The 20502-nt window shown below is 47.5% G+C and overlaps 1 protein-coding gene across 1 annotated transcript in view; it reads right to left on the bottom strand.

The window, feature by feature from the left end:
- Nucleotides 1-20502, bottom strand: part of snx29 (sorting nexin 29) — a 100559-nt gene that overhangs the window by 77452 nt on the left and 2605 nt on the right. The window contains exons 5-14 of the mRNA XM_079756275.1: nt 19105-19285; nt 18597-18667; nt 16895-17188; nt 15731-16295; nt 15256-15368; nt 13983-14079; nt 13436-13518; nt 9343-9406; nt 7921-8049; nt 820-905 (exon numbers count right to left, since the gene is read on the bottom strand). Coding sequence (XP_079612401.1) covers nt 820-905; nt 7921-8049; nt 9343-9406; nt 13436-13518; nt 13983-14079; nt 15256-15368; nt 15731-16295; nt 16895-17188; nt 18597-18667; nt 19105-19285 — 1683 coding nt within the window. The remainder of the gene's footprint in view (nt 1-819; nt 906-7920; nt 8050-9342; nt 9407-13435; nt 13519-13982; nt 14080-15255; nt 15369-15730; nt 16296-16894; nt 17189-18596; nt 18668-19104; nt 19286-20502) is intronic.

The following is a 20502-nucleotide window of genomic DNA, read 5'->3' as shown; positions in this document are numbered from 1 at the left end:
CCCACTCGTCTACAAGGAGTGGCGCGTGGGCGGGTAATGATTGTCCCGGACCTGAGAGAGACGTTGAAGGGCTCGATGAGGCCTCTGGGGCTTTAAACATGAACACACGTGTCGTGTTCTACCACGGGTCAGATCGACGGTGGCTGTAAACTGCTACAAATCAAAAGTAGCAGTCCTGTCAAAGCGTTTCCCAGAGTGCATATGAAAACATATCACCACCGATCCTACGCTATAGTCCATGCCTAGGTAGTGTAGACTGACTTCTACTAACCTTCTCTCACATGTAGAATAACTTCTACTTACCTACTTTCAAATGTGGAGTAACTTCTACTAACCTTCTCTCACATTTAGAATAACTTGTACTTACCTACTTTCAAATGTGGAGTAACTTCTACTAACATTCTCTCAAATGTAGAATAACTTCTACCAGCCTTCTCTCAAAGGTAGAAATCTTAAACAAACCTTCTCTCAAACTCAAGCATAGGTTCCGTAGTAACACAGTTAATATTTATTCATTGAGCTGACGCCTTTATCCAAAGCAATTTACAGTGAATTTAGATTCAACGTCGAGCAGCTAAGTAGCAGGAGTTGGGTGGATCAGTGCGTATGTGCGTGTGGGTGTTTGTGTTTGTGTTTGTGTTTGTGTTTGTGTTTGTGTGTGTGTGAAAGATACACAACGGCAAACCGAGACAGGGATAATCAGAGAGAGAGAGCAAGACAGAGACAACTGAGAGAGAGACAGATAAAGAGACATTGACAAACAGAGAGAGAGCGAGCTGAAGGAGTTGGACCACCGATACGAGGTGTGGCGTGGCTTACCGTCGTTGGCTTGGCTCCCCTCTCTCTTCAGCATCTGCACCGCACCCACATACTTCTTCAACTGCACCTTGAGGACCTCGTTCTCTCTGTTCAAACACACACACACACACACACACACACACACACACACATACACACACACACAAACACATTAGCAGGAGTCAACAACCTAACATTTCGATTTGTTCTCAGTGCCTCTCTATTGCTTCCACCAACTTCGAAGTACGTACACAGTACACACACACACACACACACACACACACACACACACACACACACACTCAGCGACCTCCATTATACAGGGCTGCTTATCCCTGCCGGTCTTGGAGAAGGAATGGGCGGAGAGGAGAGGAGTAGTGGGCTTCAGGAGCACAGGAGGCCAGCCGCCACGGCTCATTACATCACCGCTAATAAGAGCTACCTGCAGCCTGATTGCCAGGGCCTCTGCCTGCACGTGTAACTGGGTTTGGTTGTGTGTGTGTTTCTGTGTGTGTGTGTGTGTGTGTTTGTAACTTTTTTCTGTTGTTCTGTTTCCCTTTTACACACATACACACTGTTTCTCTCTCTCTCTCTCTCAATCTATTTGTGTGTGTGTGTGTGTGTGTGTGTGTGTGTGTGTGTGTGTGTGTGTGTGTGTGTGTGAGGGGGGGATATGCAAAATGTGTGCAAATTGTTTTAAAGTCGTCTCAGGTGAAATAGTCAGGTAGTGAGACAAATTCACTTTTTAAATTAAACTAGAATATGAATATGATTACACAAACTGCAAACTTAGTCAAGCAACAATCATAACATGGCAAGTACCTGCGATAAGCTTACTTAGCGAATTGTCAGCACTACTGAAAACTTGCTTTAGATTAGATTTGAAGATTGAAAAAAAGGTTGTGGGTAATTACAAAATACAACTAGGACAATCTTCTACATGAACAAAGCAAAAAGGTCTTCCACGGTGGCATTCGATCACACTCGTGCCGTTGCCCAAAACCTCTAGGCTGGGTTTTGTGTGTGCTTCGACCAACGAAACCCAACCATCTTTTGAGTCCTCACACCCATCTCCTCAAGCGTTGCTCGGAAGGGTGCGTAATGCATACTCGAGGACCCTCAAAGTGGGCAGGATAGTCAAGCAGGTGGACCACCAGGTACAAAGGCACTGGGTTCCAAGTTCGAACCTCAATGTCCCCACAAGATCCACCTGAAGCCATCCCCTGAGCGAGATACCTAACCCTGGTCGGCTGGTTAAAGGGCCCCTATTTAACCACTGGTTGTGAGTGTGATCAGCCATTAAAAGCCGTTTCAAAGTCAGCCCTGCCCTGTGCATTAGTTAGACACCCCAAGTGGTCCACCAAGATGAGGATAGATCAACCTATCAGTTGCTCCAAACCACTGCTTATGTGAGTAGAGTGGCAGTGCAGATTTTTTAAACGGCTTGTAATGGCTAATCACTCTCACCCCTGATGGCAAAACTAAAAGGGGCCCACTTAACGACACTAAAATGCACTTTGAATTAATGCTAATAAATCACTAAATAATAAAACAACATCCGTGCTCTTCTGCTGCTTGAGTTAAAGCTCCACAGAGCCACCCCTGTTAGGGAGCCATTACCTCTAGGATGCCCTCTCAGGAACACGACTCGTGGCCGGGATCACCCGGAATAGTTTGCCTCATGTAACGTCATCCTGTCATCCAAGGGCCCAAAGGAAGGTCCGGAGCGATCGCATCTCAGGATGTGATATACAGGTACAATAACCCCTGTGAATTATTTGCATCATAACCGACAAGTGGCGGGCAAAGGAAAGACGTGCGTCTGCACTACAACGCGGTCTGGGGGGAAATTTAGGCAGAGATCCCCCAGCCGTGCCGCTACCGCCGCCCCACCACAGCTGTCAGTGGGACAATTTAAATAACCAAGTGTCCCACACCTTATGAGAAAACAGATTAGCTTTTTATACCGCTGAACACGGGGCCGCGGAAAACACCCACAGCGTGCACTTCTTGGGGGTTGGGAGTGGGAGAGAGTCAATAAAAAAGGACCACAATGACCAGCAGCAACCCACAACGCCTCATTGTCGGGGGTCTGACATGCACATGGGTGCTTTGAGGAGCCCTTGATATAGAACTGGCAGAGCGGAGCGAGAGCTCTTGTTTTGATTCACCGGTTGTGAAGCCGGATTCATACCTTCCATGTCCGCGAGGGTCCGCGAGGGTCCGCTTTGGTCCCTCGCGGCTGGACACCAGACAGGCAAACATTATAGTATGCTACCAGTGTCTCGAAGTATTCCCAGCCCTCGTGTTACGCACTACCCAATGTGTGAGGTCGCAGATTGCCACCAACTGAACTGACGCACTGCTCCTTTAAGTCAATACAAAAACAATGTTATAGACCAATATGTAATCATTATCTGTAAACGTGGTGTAAGCAGACTCAACCACTGCGGGATGTACCGTTACCGGAAAATAATGTAATTCGGTCATTTATTATTAACAATGGTGGTATTGGCCAGGCACACGGTTGAAGAACACGTTCCGGATATTTTGCACATAAGATAAAAAAATAAAATAAACAACAACCATACAATCAAAGAGTTATGAGACAATTATAAGCCAATATAAGATAACACTAAGCCACGACTAATATTAACTTCTGAAGGGGTGATCCATCCGGGATTCAGTGAGCAGTTCCGGTGTATCCCAGGGTAAGTAGGACAGTTAATAAGCTGACGTCAGGGCTGCACCGCCCCTCCCCCCCAGACCCCCAGACTCATCTGCAGTCCGGCTCCCACCATCCGTGTCCCCACCCCCCCTTCTCTAACGGTCAGCGGGAGGATAGCTTTAATTAACCAAGCCGGGCCGACTGGCGTAGGGACAGGTAAAAGCCTTCTTCAATATAGGCGATGCGTTAGGTCAGCTCTTCTGGAGAGCAGAGCGGGCAGCACTGCCGAGAGCTGCAGCCTTTTACGGAGTTAGGCTACCTTGTTTTCGAACAGGCCAGACAAAGTTTTATATTAGAAATAACGACTTATTTAAGACCATTATTAAAAGGGAGTATGTGCCGCTTGGCACAGACAAGAGAGATACATGTTTTTAATTAGGTCCGGATCAATAGGGACGAATAGATTAGAGTGAGAGAGAGATGGCGATAGAGAGAGATTATAGATGTGAGATACAGCGATGAAGATACAGCCAGGCAGACCGATAGAGCACAGACAGTCAGAAATAGTGTCGGTGAGACCAAGATGAAATGCAGAGGAGAGGATTCCAGGCATTCCCGCTAACCGCAGGTAAAAGCAGACCTCCAGAGGGCCCGAACACAAAATAAAACATGTTCAGTAATCACCTCAGCTCAATCCCAGCCCCCAAAGTGTTCTCCCTAGTCGTTTTTCTCTCCCCTCTTTCTGTGTGTGTGCTGCTTTATCTCCTAAAACACCTCAGCCTTGTCCCTCCTTTAATTTACAATAAACTCCACTAAATTGGCTTCAGGAGCCGGCCCCGGGTGTCTTAAGACTGCCTACGTTTGAGAGTGCAAAACAAGAGTGGATTCACACACCCACACACGCATACCTCCTGTTGCCTGGTCAATACCTAAATGATCATCCTTAAGGGCAATTTCCTGCTATGAATTCCCCATCAAAAACACACACACACACAAACACACACACACACACACACCTATCTTTTATTCCAACCTGTTTTCTACGACCTAAGGAAAGACTAATCTCTAGGGCCATCAATAAGGAGCAGGGACAAATGGTCCCACACAAGGCAGTCCAAAACGAACAAACGGAATACACCGCAGTATCATCTAGTGTTAGTTCATCTATCAGACCCCGACGGAAATAAGAGTTCAGCCAAGGCACCCCTCCCTCCGCCACAGTACTTCTGAAGAAGGACCCAGGGATCATTTGAGCACACTGCCTTTCTCTACACTCAAACTTTACGACTTTGTGTTGGATCGGCTAGCTGGGTCTGGCTGAAACATTACTCCTGTTGGTTTACTCCTGTTATCTATTTCCCTGTTGCAGTGAGCCAGGGTTATTTGGAGACCGGGGGCTTCAAGGAGGAGCAACGCACAAAAAATGATTGCCTATCAATAGCGATGCGTTAACACAAACACAGTAACAACACCCACACACACACACACACATACACACACACACACAAAAACAGTTAAACACAATGACTTCACACAGACCTTTGGAGAAGAGGAGAACCGGGGCCCACACACAGAAACAGATGGAGCACACAGGGTTATTAAAGCCTGGGCAGCCCTTTGAGTTACAGTGAGAAGAGCCCTCTGTTAGCGGCAGGGGAAGTTCCTTGACAAAGACAACGGCTCGACTCTAAACCGCCCCAATAGGGCAGGTAGCGTGTGGTACGTGGTAAATCCTGCTGTATTTAGTCTGTTAGATGGAAACTATAGGTCATAGCTTACAAGTCAGATAGCGACAACGATCAAACAATTAGCCTCTCTAGAGCCCTATGTCCGTCCTGGACTACTGTAGGAACATGCTTATTGAAATATTACATAACACAAGGGGTTCTTACTTTCATGGGATTATACGTCAATTAAAACATACTGATGAATGTTAAATTCCATTTCTGAAAAGTCTGTTCTGCAAGATGGCGCTAAATTCCACACACATCTTTAAACATGACGACAGAAAATGGCATCCTACAGTTATTTGCATCTGTTGTTTTGTCCAAGAATGACTTGTTCTCTGTGAACATAAATAAATGTATTCAATGTGTCGCACGGTTGGGGTCCTTTCAGCCCACCCTGCTCTGGTGACTCAACACTGACCAAACACTGGATATATGAGCATCTCCCTATGTCTCTCTCACACTCAGCCGGGTTACACACACATACACTCACACAAACACACACACAATGGCGCAAGAACACACACACACACACACACACAAACTGGTGCAAGAACACAAACACACAACCACACACACACACACACACGAGTGCAAGCACACACACACACACACAGACACACTTGCAAGAACACAAACACAAAACCACACACAGATACAGACACAGACACACACACTCACACGAGTGCAAGCACATACACGCACATACACACACACACACACAGCTGGTATAAACCTAGCACATGATTGTCAATAAAGCTGAAAGTGTCAGAGAGACTAGTGTCCACTTGGCTCTCTTGGATGACCCGTCTACACCAGCCTGTCCGACTACCACCCACACATCAGACTCCAGCACGGGGGTTCAGGGGTGTGGGATTAATTGACTCCCGGTCCAGCACTACCACTGAGCTGGCTGCTGTTTAAAGAGTTTATGTACGAACCACAAAGAAGGGCGAGAGAGAGAGAAGGGGAGTCCTTGTGGAAATCCAAACGGCGGCAGCCACTCTCCCCCAGCGATCTCGACAGCCATCAGCCCCTTTATTCGGGGCCGGCGCTGATCTCCTGGTATTTATAGCTGGCTATTGATTGAGCCCGATTTGGTCGAGGAAGAAAAGTAGGCACTTGAGATTCAGAGGCTGACAATGCAGGGCGGCTTTTGTGGCAGGGGCGCGTGCCAGTACATGCGTGTGTTTGCCGGGTGGAAAGTGCACACAGTACATTGGAACGACCTGTTGAGAATGCAACCAAATCACACACCGGAACTGCACAAGCAGTTCCACGCATCACACACACACACACACACACACCTATCCCCCTCGTCAATAGTTTCTCCGCAGACCCATCATGGAGACGTAGGCGGCGTTGCGGGTGGTGGTCTGCTGCTGTACCACGTAGGTGGCTACTTTCTGGGAAGGCGACGCACTTCCTGGGGCCTTTTCTATGGAAGGCAGATGGAGGCTGACTCACCTCCGCTTTAAGGGGGTCTGGAAGAACATGTCCCCCCTCCACCTCCCCCACCTCCGGCAAATGGGGGGATTTGGGGCTATCAATAGCGTCAGATGGAGGCTGTTGACGCAACTCACTCATTTGACACATCGGCTGCGTCATAACGACATCATGTCGCTAGAGCGGAGTGGTTGAAGTTGGGTTGGTTCGAGACCTTAAGTGGAGTTGGTTTTATGGATATAAACTTGAGTTCCCGGTGGGTACTGAAGCGTTTGACAAGTTGACGCACAGTTTTTTTTGCCTTATATTACAATGGTAACCTTTTAAAATGGAATTTCAAAGCACACACATGGATGTAGTTTAGCTTTTTGTTTTTCGAGGCAAATCCGGTGCTGGGGCTGGGGCTGGGGCTAGTGCTAGTGCTAGTGTGTGTGTGTGTGTGTGTGTGTGTGTGTGTGTGTGTGTGTGTGTGTGTGTGTGTGTGTGTGTGTGTGTGTGTGTGTGTGTGTGTGTGTGTGTGTGTGTGTGTGTGTGTGTGTGTGTGTGTGTGTGTGTGTGTGTCAATGCGCATGTGTGTGCGTTTGTCGATATGGAAAGTACAGGGGACATCCCAATATGTCAGGCACACACTGCTCATGTCAAGAAAGCAATTGAGAACCAAAACCACAGAGTTCAAAGGTCAGAAGGGACCTTTCAGGGACCTTTTTGAACTGCCCCTGAAGGGCAGTTCAATGCTGAGCATTGAACTGCCATTCAACAACCCAAAGCCCCCAGGACATGTTCCCTGCAAGCTCTCGAGTCGACTGCAAATCAATGAGCATAACCGAAGCGTTATTACTCCATCATTGCTTTCCCCTTAGTCTGATTGGACGAGGAGATCACTCTAGGCCTACTTTCTTTACTTCCACCAAACAGGGTTTTAATCAGCATGGGTGAGCATGTAGTCTCCGGTGTCCTACAGTGTGTTTCACTTTGTCTTCAGGTAAGCTGTTCTGCATCCCACAGCTTTTCCCTGTTCTTAACCAGGGATAAATCGGCGGGAATCAAACCCCCAACCTGGTGCTATATAAATTTAAAAAAAATCAATTTCAAAATCAATTCAACTTAAAGAAAGAACGATTACATTCAAAATCATCCCAATTAAATCTCATTTAAAATAAGTTGATTTCAACTCATTTCAAATCAAATCAACACTGCCAATGAACCTGAAGTCGTTTCTAACCGGCGATAACTCCCGTCAGCCTGGGCCCTCCCCGTCCACAACAGGGGACCACGCCCTACCTGCCAAGCGCCTGCACCCTGGCCGAGTGCCGCTCCTCCAGATCCGTCAGCCTTCTCTGCAGGGAGTCCGTCTCCTGCCTCTGCACCGCCGAGTGCTCCATCTCCCCATCCAGCAGGCTGCGCAGGGACCTGGGGGAGCAGGGCTCAGCGGTCAGCCCCACCGGGGAACCGACCCCCCAGACGGTGGCCTCGCTCACCGGAGCAGGGGGCACACCTTTTTTCAAGTAGCGGTCTACTTAACCCTTAATTCGGTGGAAAATGGGTTGACAGAATGATTCACTAGTTTGAAGGTCGACACTGTGGGATAAAAACCGACCAGGGGATCTTGTGCCCAAAAGGGAGGAGACATATCGATGCTGAAACGTAATAGCAAGTACCCAACACACTCAAAAACTTTTTATTTAAATAAAGGATTTAGGGATTTTTCAACCTGGAGCCTATTTGCTTTTTTCCGTTCACTTTGGATTTAAGGGTCTAATGCGGAAAAACACTTTTTGAGATTTGTCCAGTATTGAGCGAGAACGCTGCAGCCATAATCCGCAAAAACGTGCTGCAATGTAATCCTTTGGAGCCATAAGGCCCATTAATGCACGTCCTCTAAAGTAAGCAAAGTAAGTCTTTGCCACTGAGTGGCTTAGATTATATTCCTTCATTATGAAGAGGATCCCTACAGAGAAATAGAACTTGTTGTTTCATCACGCTCTGTTTGTCATTGCGTCTTACCAAGTCTCGCTCAATGAGAAGCCTCTGAAGAGTTGAGTTGTTGCAGGAAATGTCCCTATTGTCATTAAAACTCATCCCTCCCCCACCCCAAATCTACACTTGATAACAGCAAGCTAATCTCTCTGTGGTCCAACACAACAATCTCTCCTCTCTCCGGCTCTCACTCACATCCCCATCATTCTCTGTGGTTCCCCTGAGCCGGTCTGGGTTACACACAATGACAAACAGACCGGATCAAGCGAAAGGTAGAGAAAGAGGTTTTATTTCTCTATAGGGATCCTTTCCATAATGTTGGAGTACAATATGGCCAAAACAAGCACCTTAGAGGTGCATTGTACACTAGTACAGTGACGGGCACTGCTCGCCCAAAGGATAACATGGAAGGCCGTTTTTCACGGCTTACAGCTACTGCTTTCGCTGCAGCGTAATAGGACCCATTTAAAAAAGTAATTGTCTGCATTAGACCCTTAGACCTCAAATGATTGGAAAAGAGTCCAGGTTGAAAAATCTCGGATTCTCCTTTACTACGATGCCATTCGTACTCTGAGCACAGTCGTCAACAGGGCCCTCTTAACTCGATGTGTCCCCGTGGATCCTAATAGCAAATTAGATCCAAAACGCTGTGCCTGCGTGTGTGCGTGTGTGTGTGGGTGGGTGTGTGTGGGTGTGTGCGTGTGTGTGTGTGTGTGTGGAACATACGTGTTGAGTTCGTCCAGTTCATCCTTCCTGTTCATCATGGCTACGATGGCCTGGCGGAGCTCCACTGGAGAAACACAACAACCAAACTTTAACCACACTCACACACCACACAAATTAAGAGCACAAATCACCATAACAGCAAATGTCTGTGTGACTTTTACATTTATTTTAGTTTTTCTTTTTTTACAAAAAGGAATGACAATTCAGTGTCAGACCTCAAAAACCACAAATATCACTCTGCTAGAGTAAGATAGGATTAAACTAATTAATTAACAAATCGTGCGAAACACCATTTCAGGGGAATAAAGATAAGGAACAAATTGTAGAATGAAATACGGACAAATTTTATTCACTCAATACTTTCTATTCAATGTCGAAAGATAAAATACGAAACTTTCGAAAAGTACTACATAATACCAAATACATACCAAACAGTACGTATATGAAAGACTGCAGTATCGAGTAACGGACACACTAACAGCAGCTCTGGGCAGACTGTTCCAGAACGTTCTCCCACTGTTTGGCTGGTGCCGTCGCTGGCCACAAAGCACGGCAGCGGTGACACGGGAGGCCATAGCGGCTGGTCGTCATGGTGACACACATGCACAAGTGCTCTAAACAGCCTGCCCTCACTGGATGCGAAGCCAGAAGTACCAACGCTGATCTATGGAGATCATTTGGACCTAATGTAAATCTATTCTCCCGCCGAGCGAGATGTGACACGGTCATCAGCATGCACGCACTGGGGGGAAACACACACACACACACACACACACACACTCACACACTTAATGTGCATAGGCACATACTTCATGTGCATGCACACGCACTCACACATGACGTAAGCGCAGGTGTTCAAGGCCGAGTATAAACATAGATAAGCACCTACTTACTACTTACCTACTTACAAACGAACACACACATACACACACACACACACACACACATGTTCACACGCACTCACACAAAGACACACGAGCAGGTGTTCAAGGCTGAGTATAAACAAAGATAAGCACCTACTAACAAACAAACACACACATAGATACATACATACATACATACATACATACATACATACATACATACATACATGCATGCATACACACACACACGGAAACACACCCAAACATAGAAGAGAGACCATCAGTGTTGTGTAATCCTGACTCAAGCACATCTGGTCCAACCAGAAGCTCAGAGCCTGGTCTGCTCTGGCCAGTGGTAGTGGTGTAAGGAGAAGAAGAAGGAGGGGGAGGGGAATGAAGGATGGAGAGAGAGGAGGAGGAGGAGGAGGGGTATGGAGAGAGAGGAGGAGGAGGAGGAGGAGGAGGAGGAGAATGAAGGATGCAGAGAATGGAGGAGGAGGAGGGGTATGGAGGAGGAGGGGTATGAAGAGAGAGGAGGAGGAGGAGGAGGAGGAGGAGGAGGAGAATGAATGATGCAGAGAGAGGAGGAGGAGGAGGAGGTGGGGAATGAAGAGAGAGGAGGAGGAGGAGGAGGAGAATGAAGAGAGAGGAGGAGGAGGAGGTGGGGAATGAAGAGAGAGGAGGAGGAGGAGGAGGAGAATGAAGAGAGAGGAGGAGGAGGAGGAGAATGAAGAGAGAGGAGGAGGAGGAGGAGAATGAAGGATGCAGAGAAAGGAGGAGGAGGAGGTGGTGGGGAATGAAGAGAGAGGAGGAGGAGGAGGAGAAAGGGAAAAAGGAGCGGGAGGAGATAAAGAATGAAGGAGGAGGATGAGGAGGAGGAGGTGAGGCGGCAGAAGGATGAAGAGAGGAGGAGGGGAAGAAGAAAGAAAAACACAACAAACGGAGGAAGGAAGAGATGACAGAGGGGCGAAGAGGGAGGAGGATGAGTGGGAACCAGGGAAAGGAGTCTGAGACCGAGGGAGGGCCAAGCAATGGATTGGAAGGTGATGAGAAGCGGTGGATAAAAGCAGTGGAGGAGTGGAGGCCCGTGACTGTATGAGGGTGGTTCTCGAAATCCACAGGGATGGAATAAGCGGGACCCCTGGTGTGCCCACGGGGGGGGCAAGGGGGTCATTAGGCCCTCAGGGCGGCCCTAGGGCCTCATGCCCTCGCTCCTGGACAGCGACTACACGTGTATGTGAGTCATGTTAGTCAGTGCCTTTATATCATTACAATGTGCTGGTCGGAAATGGGTGCATATACATTTGAGCGTGAGTGTGAGTGTGAGTGTGTGTGTGTGTGTGTGTGTGTGTGCACTTGTAAGATCTTGAACATGAATGCCGCTACTAAGATGACGTTGCCGAAATGTGTGTGTGTGTGTGCGTGAGTGTGACAGTGTGTGCATGTGCGACAGTGTGCATGCTTGAGGGTGCGGGTGTCTATACAATCTTGTACAATGGCTCCAATAATAGATGCATTAGCGGCCAGCAGGCTGTGGTAATGGAGGCAGTGTGTGAATTATAGCCTCCATACTGCCCAATTAATGGACTCCATCTCACTCACTCGCTGTCAAGACTGAATGGATCCACCAAAGATCAGCTCGTACGCCATCACACCAATATTCTCCATCCAGGATGTCATCACAAATAGATGTCCCTCTCTCTCTCTGTGTGTCCCTAAACTTGTGTGGACTCACACACACACACACAACAGCTGAGGATGTTGCTCATCTGAGCATCTGGCCGTGTGTGTGTGTGTGTCTTTGTGTATTTGTGTGTGTGTGTGTGTCCTTGATAGTCGGAAAAAAACATGTTGTTTATCAATCAACTATCAATAGTGTGAATTTTGTCGAATATGCCGTGTTTAGAACAGTCTAATCTGAAATAAATCTGTTGTTTTTCAACTAAACTATTTTCGAATGCGAGCAAATATCCCCTTTTTTATAAGGCTAATATAATAGTGATTGGAAGATTATTGTCAGTTTTGGTCTTAAATAATTCCTACAATCTGAGGGATAACTTATCGCTCCCAACAGCACCCAGGGCTGACATCAGTGCAGCCTGCTAGCAGGCAGCGCAGGTGCCCTTTGGCCTTCCCTCGGAGAAATGGAAACGTAAATCACCAGTAATGGACTGGTCATTGGAACGCAAATCAGGGCGGCATGGTTTGACACTGCACTGCCCAAAAGCTCTGATGGAAAAGGGGCGTACATGCCATCGCGTCAACAGAGCTAGCCTTGTGGCCAGAGCAATCAGCTGCAAAAACACCTCGGTGCGTGTATAACAAAACAAAGGACTAAAAGCAGTTTTGGGAGCTGCAGAGAAGTGAAGGACTGCTACAGGTTTTGGCTGCTGGTTGGTATGGAGTGAGGGCTGTCAACCCCCGCCAGTTGAGAAGATAGTCATACAGTTCTACATTCCAACGCACTTTATCACAGGCTGGCATGATTGCGAAATAAATTTCAGATTTTTGGATTTGGAAGACAAAGATAAACACACACACACACACACACACAGACACACAGACAGACAGACATGCAAGCGCACGCACACACACACACACACACACACACAGACAAACCACAACCTGGCTGTGCATGCGTGAATGTGTTGTTGCGTGTGTCTGTGTGTCTATCGGCTTGAGGCCTATTGGACACATTGAACCAAAACCATCGTCATCGTCATTTCCAAAAATCCCAACTGAAAAAAAAATCTCTACGAATAAATATAGATGGAAATTGCAAGCATTTTTGTTCTCTTCCTCCCACTTCCACTCAGAAACGGCTTTTCTTTCTCTCAAAGGACTGGTTATGCTAGACCGACAGTGCCACCCGGTGGACGTTTTTTAATCCCAGCGCAAAGCCAGGCTCCATGCATTCTCCTGCTTTTGCAACTCAAACATGATGACATCCAAGCTGATATTTTCATCTTAAACCGTCTTTTTCACATGTTTGGTGTATGCTTGTCTTCAACCAATAAGAAACTTCTGGTAGGCTTTGTGAAAACCCCACACAACACGCTTTTTGACCAATGGAAACGAACATATCATCCCCCAAATCAATTCATTATCCAACAAATGCAATTCAACTATTTTCAATCTAATCCTGTGTACTTCAATGTTGATAATAAGCCCATGTTAAGAACCCAGGTCTATGGATACCCACATAAAGAGAGAGGGGGGTTCTGACTCACCCAGGGTCATGGTTTCAGGGAGTCCAGGGGTTGGCAGTATGGTGGAGAGGGGAGCGGCCTGGATAGGTGGACTAGACTCCATCCTGAACACACACACAACCACACTGTATGACACACACTACACAACACACACTGCAGCATTCACTGTCCGCAATACGTCCGGTGTTGAGAGAGCGGTTATGAAATCCGATAACAGCAAATGTGTGTGTGCGCTACACAAAATGGATGCAATGAAAGTATTATTGCATCCGTTCTGTAGAGCACACTGAAACACAAATGAGCTAATTAGTTCAGAACGCGACGAGCAGGAAGCGTATTAAGAGACATTTCAAAAACTTTTTTTTTTTAAATGCCCAAAAAAATAAAATAAAAAATATTTACTTGAGAGCAGACCACAAAGCAAGCAGGAGAGGATCTTAAACAAGGGAAACACAATAGAAAAAACAATAGATGCAGAAAATAAATCTAACGCATGCGTTAATAATACTCAATGTTAGGAGATCCATGCGATGCCGAGGGGCCGAAGCAGAAAAAAGAGGGCCCTTACGTGAACTGGAGCTGGGTCCTGCTTCTCTCACAGTGGGCTTCGGGTTCTGTGGAGTCACGGCGGCTGGGGAAAGCCATGGCATCCTCCATAGAGTTCACTGAAACAACACCAAAATGTCCCCATAAGATCGTTGCAGGAGATTTAAGGGCTTTGAAGGGTGTTTGAATTGTATCTCTAACTGCCGCTGCTGAATGTGTGCCGGGGAAACAATGCAATCTGAATGGACGGTAGAAAGCCAGATTGTGGTTGGGTTGCAAAGCGTATAGAAAACGCAGATAATTGAACCACTTCCTCACAAGCTAAATATTTAAGTTGTGAATATTTTAGAGTTGGACTCACTGGTATCTCGCCACCCACCGTTGGAGAACATTTAACAAAGTCTAAACATTACAAAACTTGGAGAAGTTGCTTTAAATAATTTAAAATATGAAAACTGCATTTATAACTAAGAAACAAAAAAACATTTGAAAATGACATACCATGGGTGGCATGACTTGAAAAAACAAGACTTTTCACTACTGCTTTTGTTCCTAAGCTCTGAAACAGCTTGGTAGCATGGTTATCTATTTGTTCATTTAGGGGTTCGCCACAGACCAAATTGTTTTTAAAATAAAATTGGGTGTGGGTATGGCTTTACTTGGGTGAAACTCATGGTGGACCAAAAATTTGGACCAAAATTGTTTCAAATTAAAAGTATGGCTCGCTACAGTAGAAAGTTAAGTTAGAAAAATAAATTCTTCAACAAAAGCGATAACCCCAGTCAAAAATAGGTCCTTCTATGCTTAAAAACGAAAGTATAGAGATCTGAAATAGCCAGTTTGTAGCTATAGCAGTTTGTCAGTTAATTAATGTTGGATAAGTATGTACCATGGCTGGCTGTAGTAGGAAAAGTTCTTGGTTCAGGTTCATGCATGCTAGAAAGTCTGCTGGTCTCAACGGTTTGTCCTTGTTGTTCAGCTCACCTTCAGTTTCAGTCTAAGTCTAAAAATGTACACAATAATATCATTGAATATCCTACTAAAGTTGTCTCCTTCAACACAATTTACTCAGACATTTTTAGAAGACTGTCTTACTTAGATATATGCCATCAATGAGCAAAGTAGGGTTTAGGATATATTGCTGAAGAGTTCCTTCAGGTAGGCTGTGGACATTGAGTTTTGAACCCAGAACCTTTCCAATTTGAGTCATCCCACTGTGGCAGGATAATGAGCTCATTCGCCCCTCAAAACAGACCTAGATGGGTTGGGAGCACAGCCTTCTGGCTCCTTCCTACCTGGCTGTCGGTCTGCTAGGGTCACTGGGATAAGGATGTCTGAGCTGCAGTGCTCAGTCATCACCTGCAGGGGGCTCCACGTTGACACACTGGACAGACTTCCCACCACCACCCTGTAAAGTAATCAGGTAGGTTCAACAGGTAGAGGTCAGTTACCTTCCTCTTTTAAAATATCTTCTCCATGTTGGTGAGGGTACAGAAAACAAGCGGGCTGGTATTATAGTCTTATGTGTTCCTTCTGAAGCTTTCTTCCTTAGGGTTGGGGGGGTTGTAGTGAGATGTTGGCATGTGAAGTCCTTTGCGACGGTGACTGTGAGTGATGGCCATACTAAATTAAAGGTATTGGACTGGACTTAAAGTGAGGAACCTTTTCCACAGGAAGTGGAGCCCGACACACAAAGAACCACAGAACCAAAGAGCGTAAGACATACCAAATAAAAGCCAAAGCGAGTCGAGCGCCGAGCGCTGAGCTCACCGATCGGAGGACGCCGGCACCTCCCCCTGGGTGGGCGCTCTGGGTTTGTAAACATCCTCTTCGTCTTCCTCCTCCTCCTCTTCCTCGTCGTTGTCGATGCTCTTCCTGTCTGGCAGTTGGGGCGGGGGGGCCACCGGGGGAGGGGTCGGAGGCGGGGCAGCCGAGGGGGGGGAACGCAGGGCCCTGGGGGAGCCCACCCAGCTGAGCGCCTCCTGCGGCTCCCCCAGCCCGTTCTGCAGGGGCAGGAAGGCCAGGGAGAAGGCGGGCTCCAGCACGGGGTCCCCCCTCTCCTCCCCCCTCTCCTCCCCCACCCCCTCCCCCACCCCCTCCTCCACCTCCTCCTCCACCTCCTCCTCCACGCTGGCCTGGGTGACGGGGGCGCTGGTGGCCGCCGCGGGCGCCGTGTGGCTCTTCCTCATGGCGGGGGGCCGGCGGGGGCGGTCCTCCTCGTCCTCGCCCCCGCCCTCCTCTTCGTCCCCCGCCCCGTCCCTGTCCAGGTCGTCGTCGAAGGAGATGATGTTGGTGACCTTCTTCCTCCGACGGCGCTCCCGCCGCAGGCCCGAGTCTGGGGAGGGGTGCACACATCGTTATGGCAACGGAAAGGGAAACTGTTTGGGAAGACGGAACATCCTGCATGTGAAACGTTTGAACGGGAGTTACGTCCGTCACTGCAGAAGTGGTTGAGTGCGATGGACTTGTTTTAGTCACACTGTAGGCCTGTATTTCACCTTCCTGTTTATCCATCATGCTGACACTGTGTAAAACAAAAAGTGTCTGGGATCCCTGGGTGCGTGCAGCTAGCGTGGGAACCAGACAAACTGCTAGCTCAGGTTTTATTTTGCTTGCGGCATACAAGTCGGCTGCCACCCCCCAGACAGATTTCCAGCAGACGTGGCCAATCACAACTGTTTCCCTAAAATCACCATTGTTTATCACGATGTCAAGCGCGTGCGCAGCATTACAAACTCCAAAACAAAACAAAAACAAAAGCACACTTGACTTCTAAGACACAAACCCCTTACGTCTCCCAATTGCTCCCGCCTAAGAAACCCTCAGAACTCCTTCAACCGACTTCCTACAGCTGCTCCGACGTCCACCTCAAGCCTCAACCCCTTTGCCCCTTCTGGTCGAAAACAATCATCCCGGCGTTCCCCCCCCCCCTACCGGCCGAGGCGCTGCGCGGCACCACGGGCAGCGGGTCCGAGGCGTCGGCCCGCAGCGTGAACCCCGGCACCACGCCGGCGGCGGCGCTGGTGGTGACGGTGCCGATCTCCCGCAGCAAGCTGCTCACGCCCTGGGTGGACTCCTTCCACAGGCTGCCGATGCCCTGCGTGGACTCCTTGAGGAGGTGGGACACCGAGGAGGCGGGGCCGCCGCCCAGCCCCCGTGTGGCGGAGGCCCCGCCGCCGTTCAGGTCGCTGTTGTCGATGTTGATGGCAAACAGGATGGAGTTGAGGCCTGGAGACGGAGAGACAGAGTGGGGGCAGGAGGGATGGCGTGGGGGAGGGATGATGGGAGGGAGGGAGGGAGTTGGGGCGGGAGGGAAGGAGGGAGGGAAGGAGGGAGGGAGGGAGGGAGGGAGAAAGCTGAGAGAACGTTTTTAAGGAGAGAAAAGGGGGTCGGGCGGAGGAATGTGCTCTGCTAAGCAGTGTGGTTCGACGGAGAGCCATGTGTGTGGCACTTCATTTATAGGTTCTTAATGGTTGGTTGTTCTTCGTCACTGTCTGACCCCTACCTGCTCCATAATGACATGTATCTGAAGTCACTGTCTACCGCCTACCTGCTCCTAAATAATATGCATGTAAATTCAATTTCTTACCCCACCTGCTCCTTAATGTTATTTCTCTGTATTAACTGCAGACTCCTTTGCATAAGAGCGCGTCTCTCAGACAAATAAATAGTAAACAGTACATAAAGTAGACAGAGAGAAAAATAAGGTACAGTAGTACCTTAATACCTTAAGTAGCTTGAGTGACCTCTCTATACCAAGTACCTGCTCACTATCCAATCTAGTGTGTGTGTGTGTGTGTGTGTGTGTGTGTGTGTGTGTGTGTGTGTGTGTGTGTGTGTGTGTGTGTGTGTGTGTGTGTGTGTGTGTGTGTGTGTGTGTGTGTGTGTGTGTGTGTGTGTGTGTGCCTGCGCCCCCTGGTTCCTCTTCAATTGGCTCAATTGGGCAGCCACATGATAGCAGCCCCGCTGGGTGTTCTGTTCCTATATACAATTACAATACAATACAGTGCTAGAGCTGCACAAGCCTTTGCCTTAGGGGGGACAGCCAGATGAAAACAGAAGAATATAAATCCTCTCAATGGGATCTGAGCCAAGGAAAAAGCATAGCAACTCATACCTCAACATCCATATCAAAGCACACTCACCAACCATATGGCCAGTGATTAAATGCAAATAGAAGCCGGGAGCTGAGATCTGGGAACGTTTACAGTCAGGTGATCAGGTTCCCTCAGTGGGGGGGCGATGTTTGGACCCCCTGCAGGGAACTCTTCAGAGCAGCTTCACATGGAGCCCTATAGTAGTTTATTATTCATTGACTGTTGTTGTGGTTTGTTTTGAGGGAAATGCTTCTGTCGTAAGGCCAGGGGGCTTGATGCATTCTACTGTTAGTGTGTTGCTGTGTGGAGAACGCAAGTTTCCTATGGTCTGGCTGGGCCCGTATCCAGTCTGATCTTGCCCTTCATGCTCTACACAAAGTCAACCAGTACAAACTTGTTTTTCTTGGGAGATACAACGGAAGATGTCATTTACACGACACGCCCGATAAGCAGATAATAACATGCTTAAAGGCACGCTGGAAGAGTGAGACCGACCCAGCAGGAGTGAGAGAGTGAGACATTATGACATGTACTCTTACCTGCTGCCATGGTTGGGAGCATGCTGGCCCGCTCTTCGTCTAGGACGAAGGCCCAGTCTTCATAGAATGTTCTGGAAGGAAATGAGAGCCGCAGTATGAGGAAAATACAGAGGAAGCTACAAAGGGAAAATCTGTGTCTTTAGTCACTGACATTTGGACCCAGAGGAACATAACAACAAAGTCTCTGTTAAATTCAAATTCAATTAATTAAAAAAAATCTTTATTGGCATGGGAAACAAACGTTTACATTGTCAAAGCAGGGAAAAAATTAAGCCCAAAGAAAAGAATATAATGGAATATAAAAGACATATACATTCTTAAATCTAATATTAAATACTAAATATATAAATATGAAATAGTAAAAATATATAAATAGTCCCATATAAAATATCTCCTATAGACATATAAATGAAAGAAACTTTGCTATGTACAGTATGGAGCCTCTCTCTCTTACACTCAAACACACACACAGACACACAAACACAAAAACACACAAACGGCCACACACCCGAGGCGGCGGCGGTCGGCGAGCAGCGCGTGCAGGTAGCGCTCCAGCGAGTGTTCGTTGAGGGCGCAGCGCAGCCAGGCCCGGCCGCGACCCAGCTCCGACGAGATGTGGCGCAGAGCGTAGAACCGCTGCAGCTCATGGCGGTTCAGGTGCTCCTTCACATAGAACCAGAAGGTCAGCTCTGGTGGGGGGGAGAGAGGGGGAGAGAGACAGAGAGAGGGGAGAGACAGAGAGAGGGAGAGAGAGACAGAGAGAGGAGAGAGAGAGAGAAAGAGAGAGAGAGAAAGAGAGAGGAGAGAGAGAGAGCGAGAGAGAGAGACACAGACAGAGACGGAGAGAGAGAGAGAGAGAGAGAGAGAGCGAGAGAGAGAGAGAGAGAGAGAGAACCAGGGACAGAGACAGAGATGATGGATGGAATAGTTAAGCCAGGTCACAAACCATAATTTATTCATAGAGTACATTTAAAATAATCTTGATGTGGCCTGAGGGCTTTAGCATTTATTTTTGAATTTAAACTAAATACATATCACACAAAAGGTCTGTACAGCAGAATTCAGTAAACAATTAAACTGTAAAGGAAGATGCAGGAGTGAAAGGCCGGTTGAAGTAGAGGCGTGCAGGGAGGAGAGGAGAAAAAGAAGAGAACATTTTGGATTTGTTATGATCGGGGGTCATACCGGACACAGACTAAAAATACAAGGCAAGAGAGAGGAAAGCCAGAAATATGAAGGGGAGTGCAGAACAGGAAGTTTACCAGAAAATATTTCATTTGAGCAGCGTTTTTCTGTCAAGAGGCCAGTGGTCAAAGTTTAACGAAGCATTCACACAGATATCTAGTTAAGACTCCCAGGAGAAGTTTTTAACTGATAAAATCCCTTCCACACCTCACTTCGTGCCGGGTTGCCGTGACAACACAGAGCTTATTTCCAATTCACTCTGCATTTACCCACACCCGCGCTAATCAGGGTTCACCGCCGCCACAAAGTCTTCTTTTATAAAACTACCTTATAAAAATAGATGTCTAAAAGTCTTTCCAAGGCATGTTAATCAGTAGAAATAGGTGCTATGGGGGGCTCTACTGTTTTGCATTTATGAGCAATTAGCATATGCACTGTAAAACAATATGAGACATAAATTGAAGGTATTTCCGTGTGTGTGTGCCATCTTGTGTGGTGGTTGAAAGGTCCTGTTTCGCTGGAGAATAGAGACCACCACAGTGAGGATACGGTTCCTGCTAATGGGTTTCACTCACTAATATTGATTAAACATATACTTGATGTCCCTTAGGATGTCCTTACACGGGACTTAACCTTCAGAGTGGTTCATGTTTTAATAATTTAGAAAGCGCTCCCACTCTTCAGGAGTGCCAGAGAAACAAAAGAAGGAAGAAGAGATACA

Source organism: Pollachius pollachius (assembly GCF_949987615.1).
Source record: "Pollachius pollachius genome assembly, chromosome: 19".
In the NCBI taxonomy this organism is placed as follows: Eukaryota; Metazoa; Chordata; class Actinopteri; order Gadiformes; family Gadidae; genus Pollachius; species Pollachius pollachius.
This window is presented reverse-complemented; position numbering and strand designations above follow the sequence as displayed.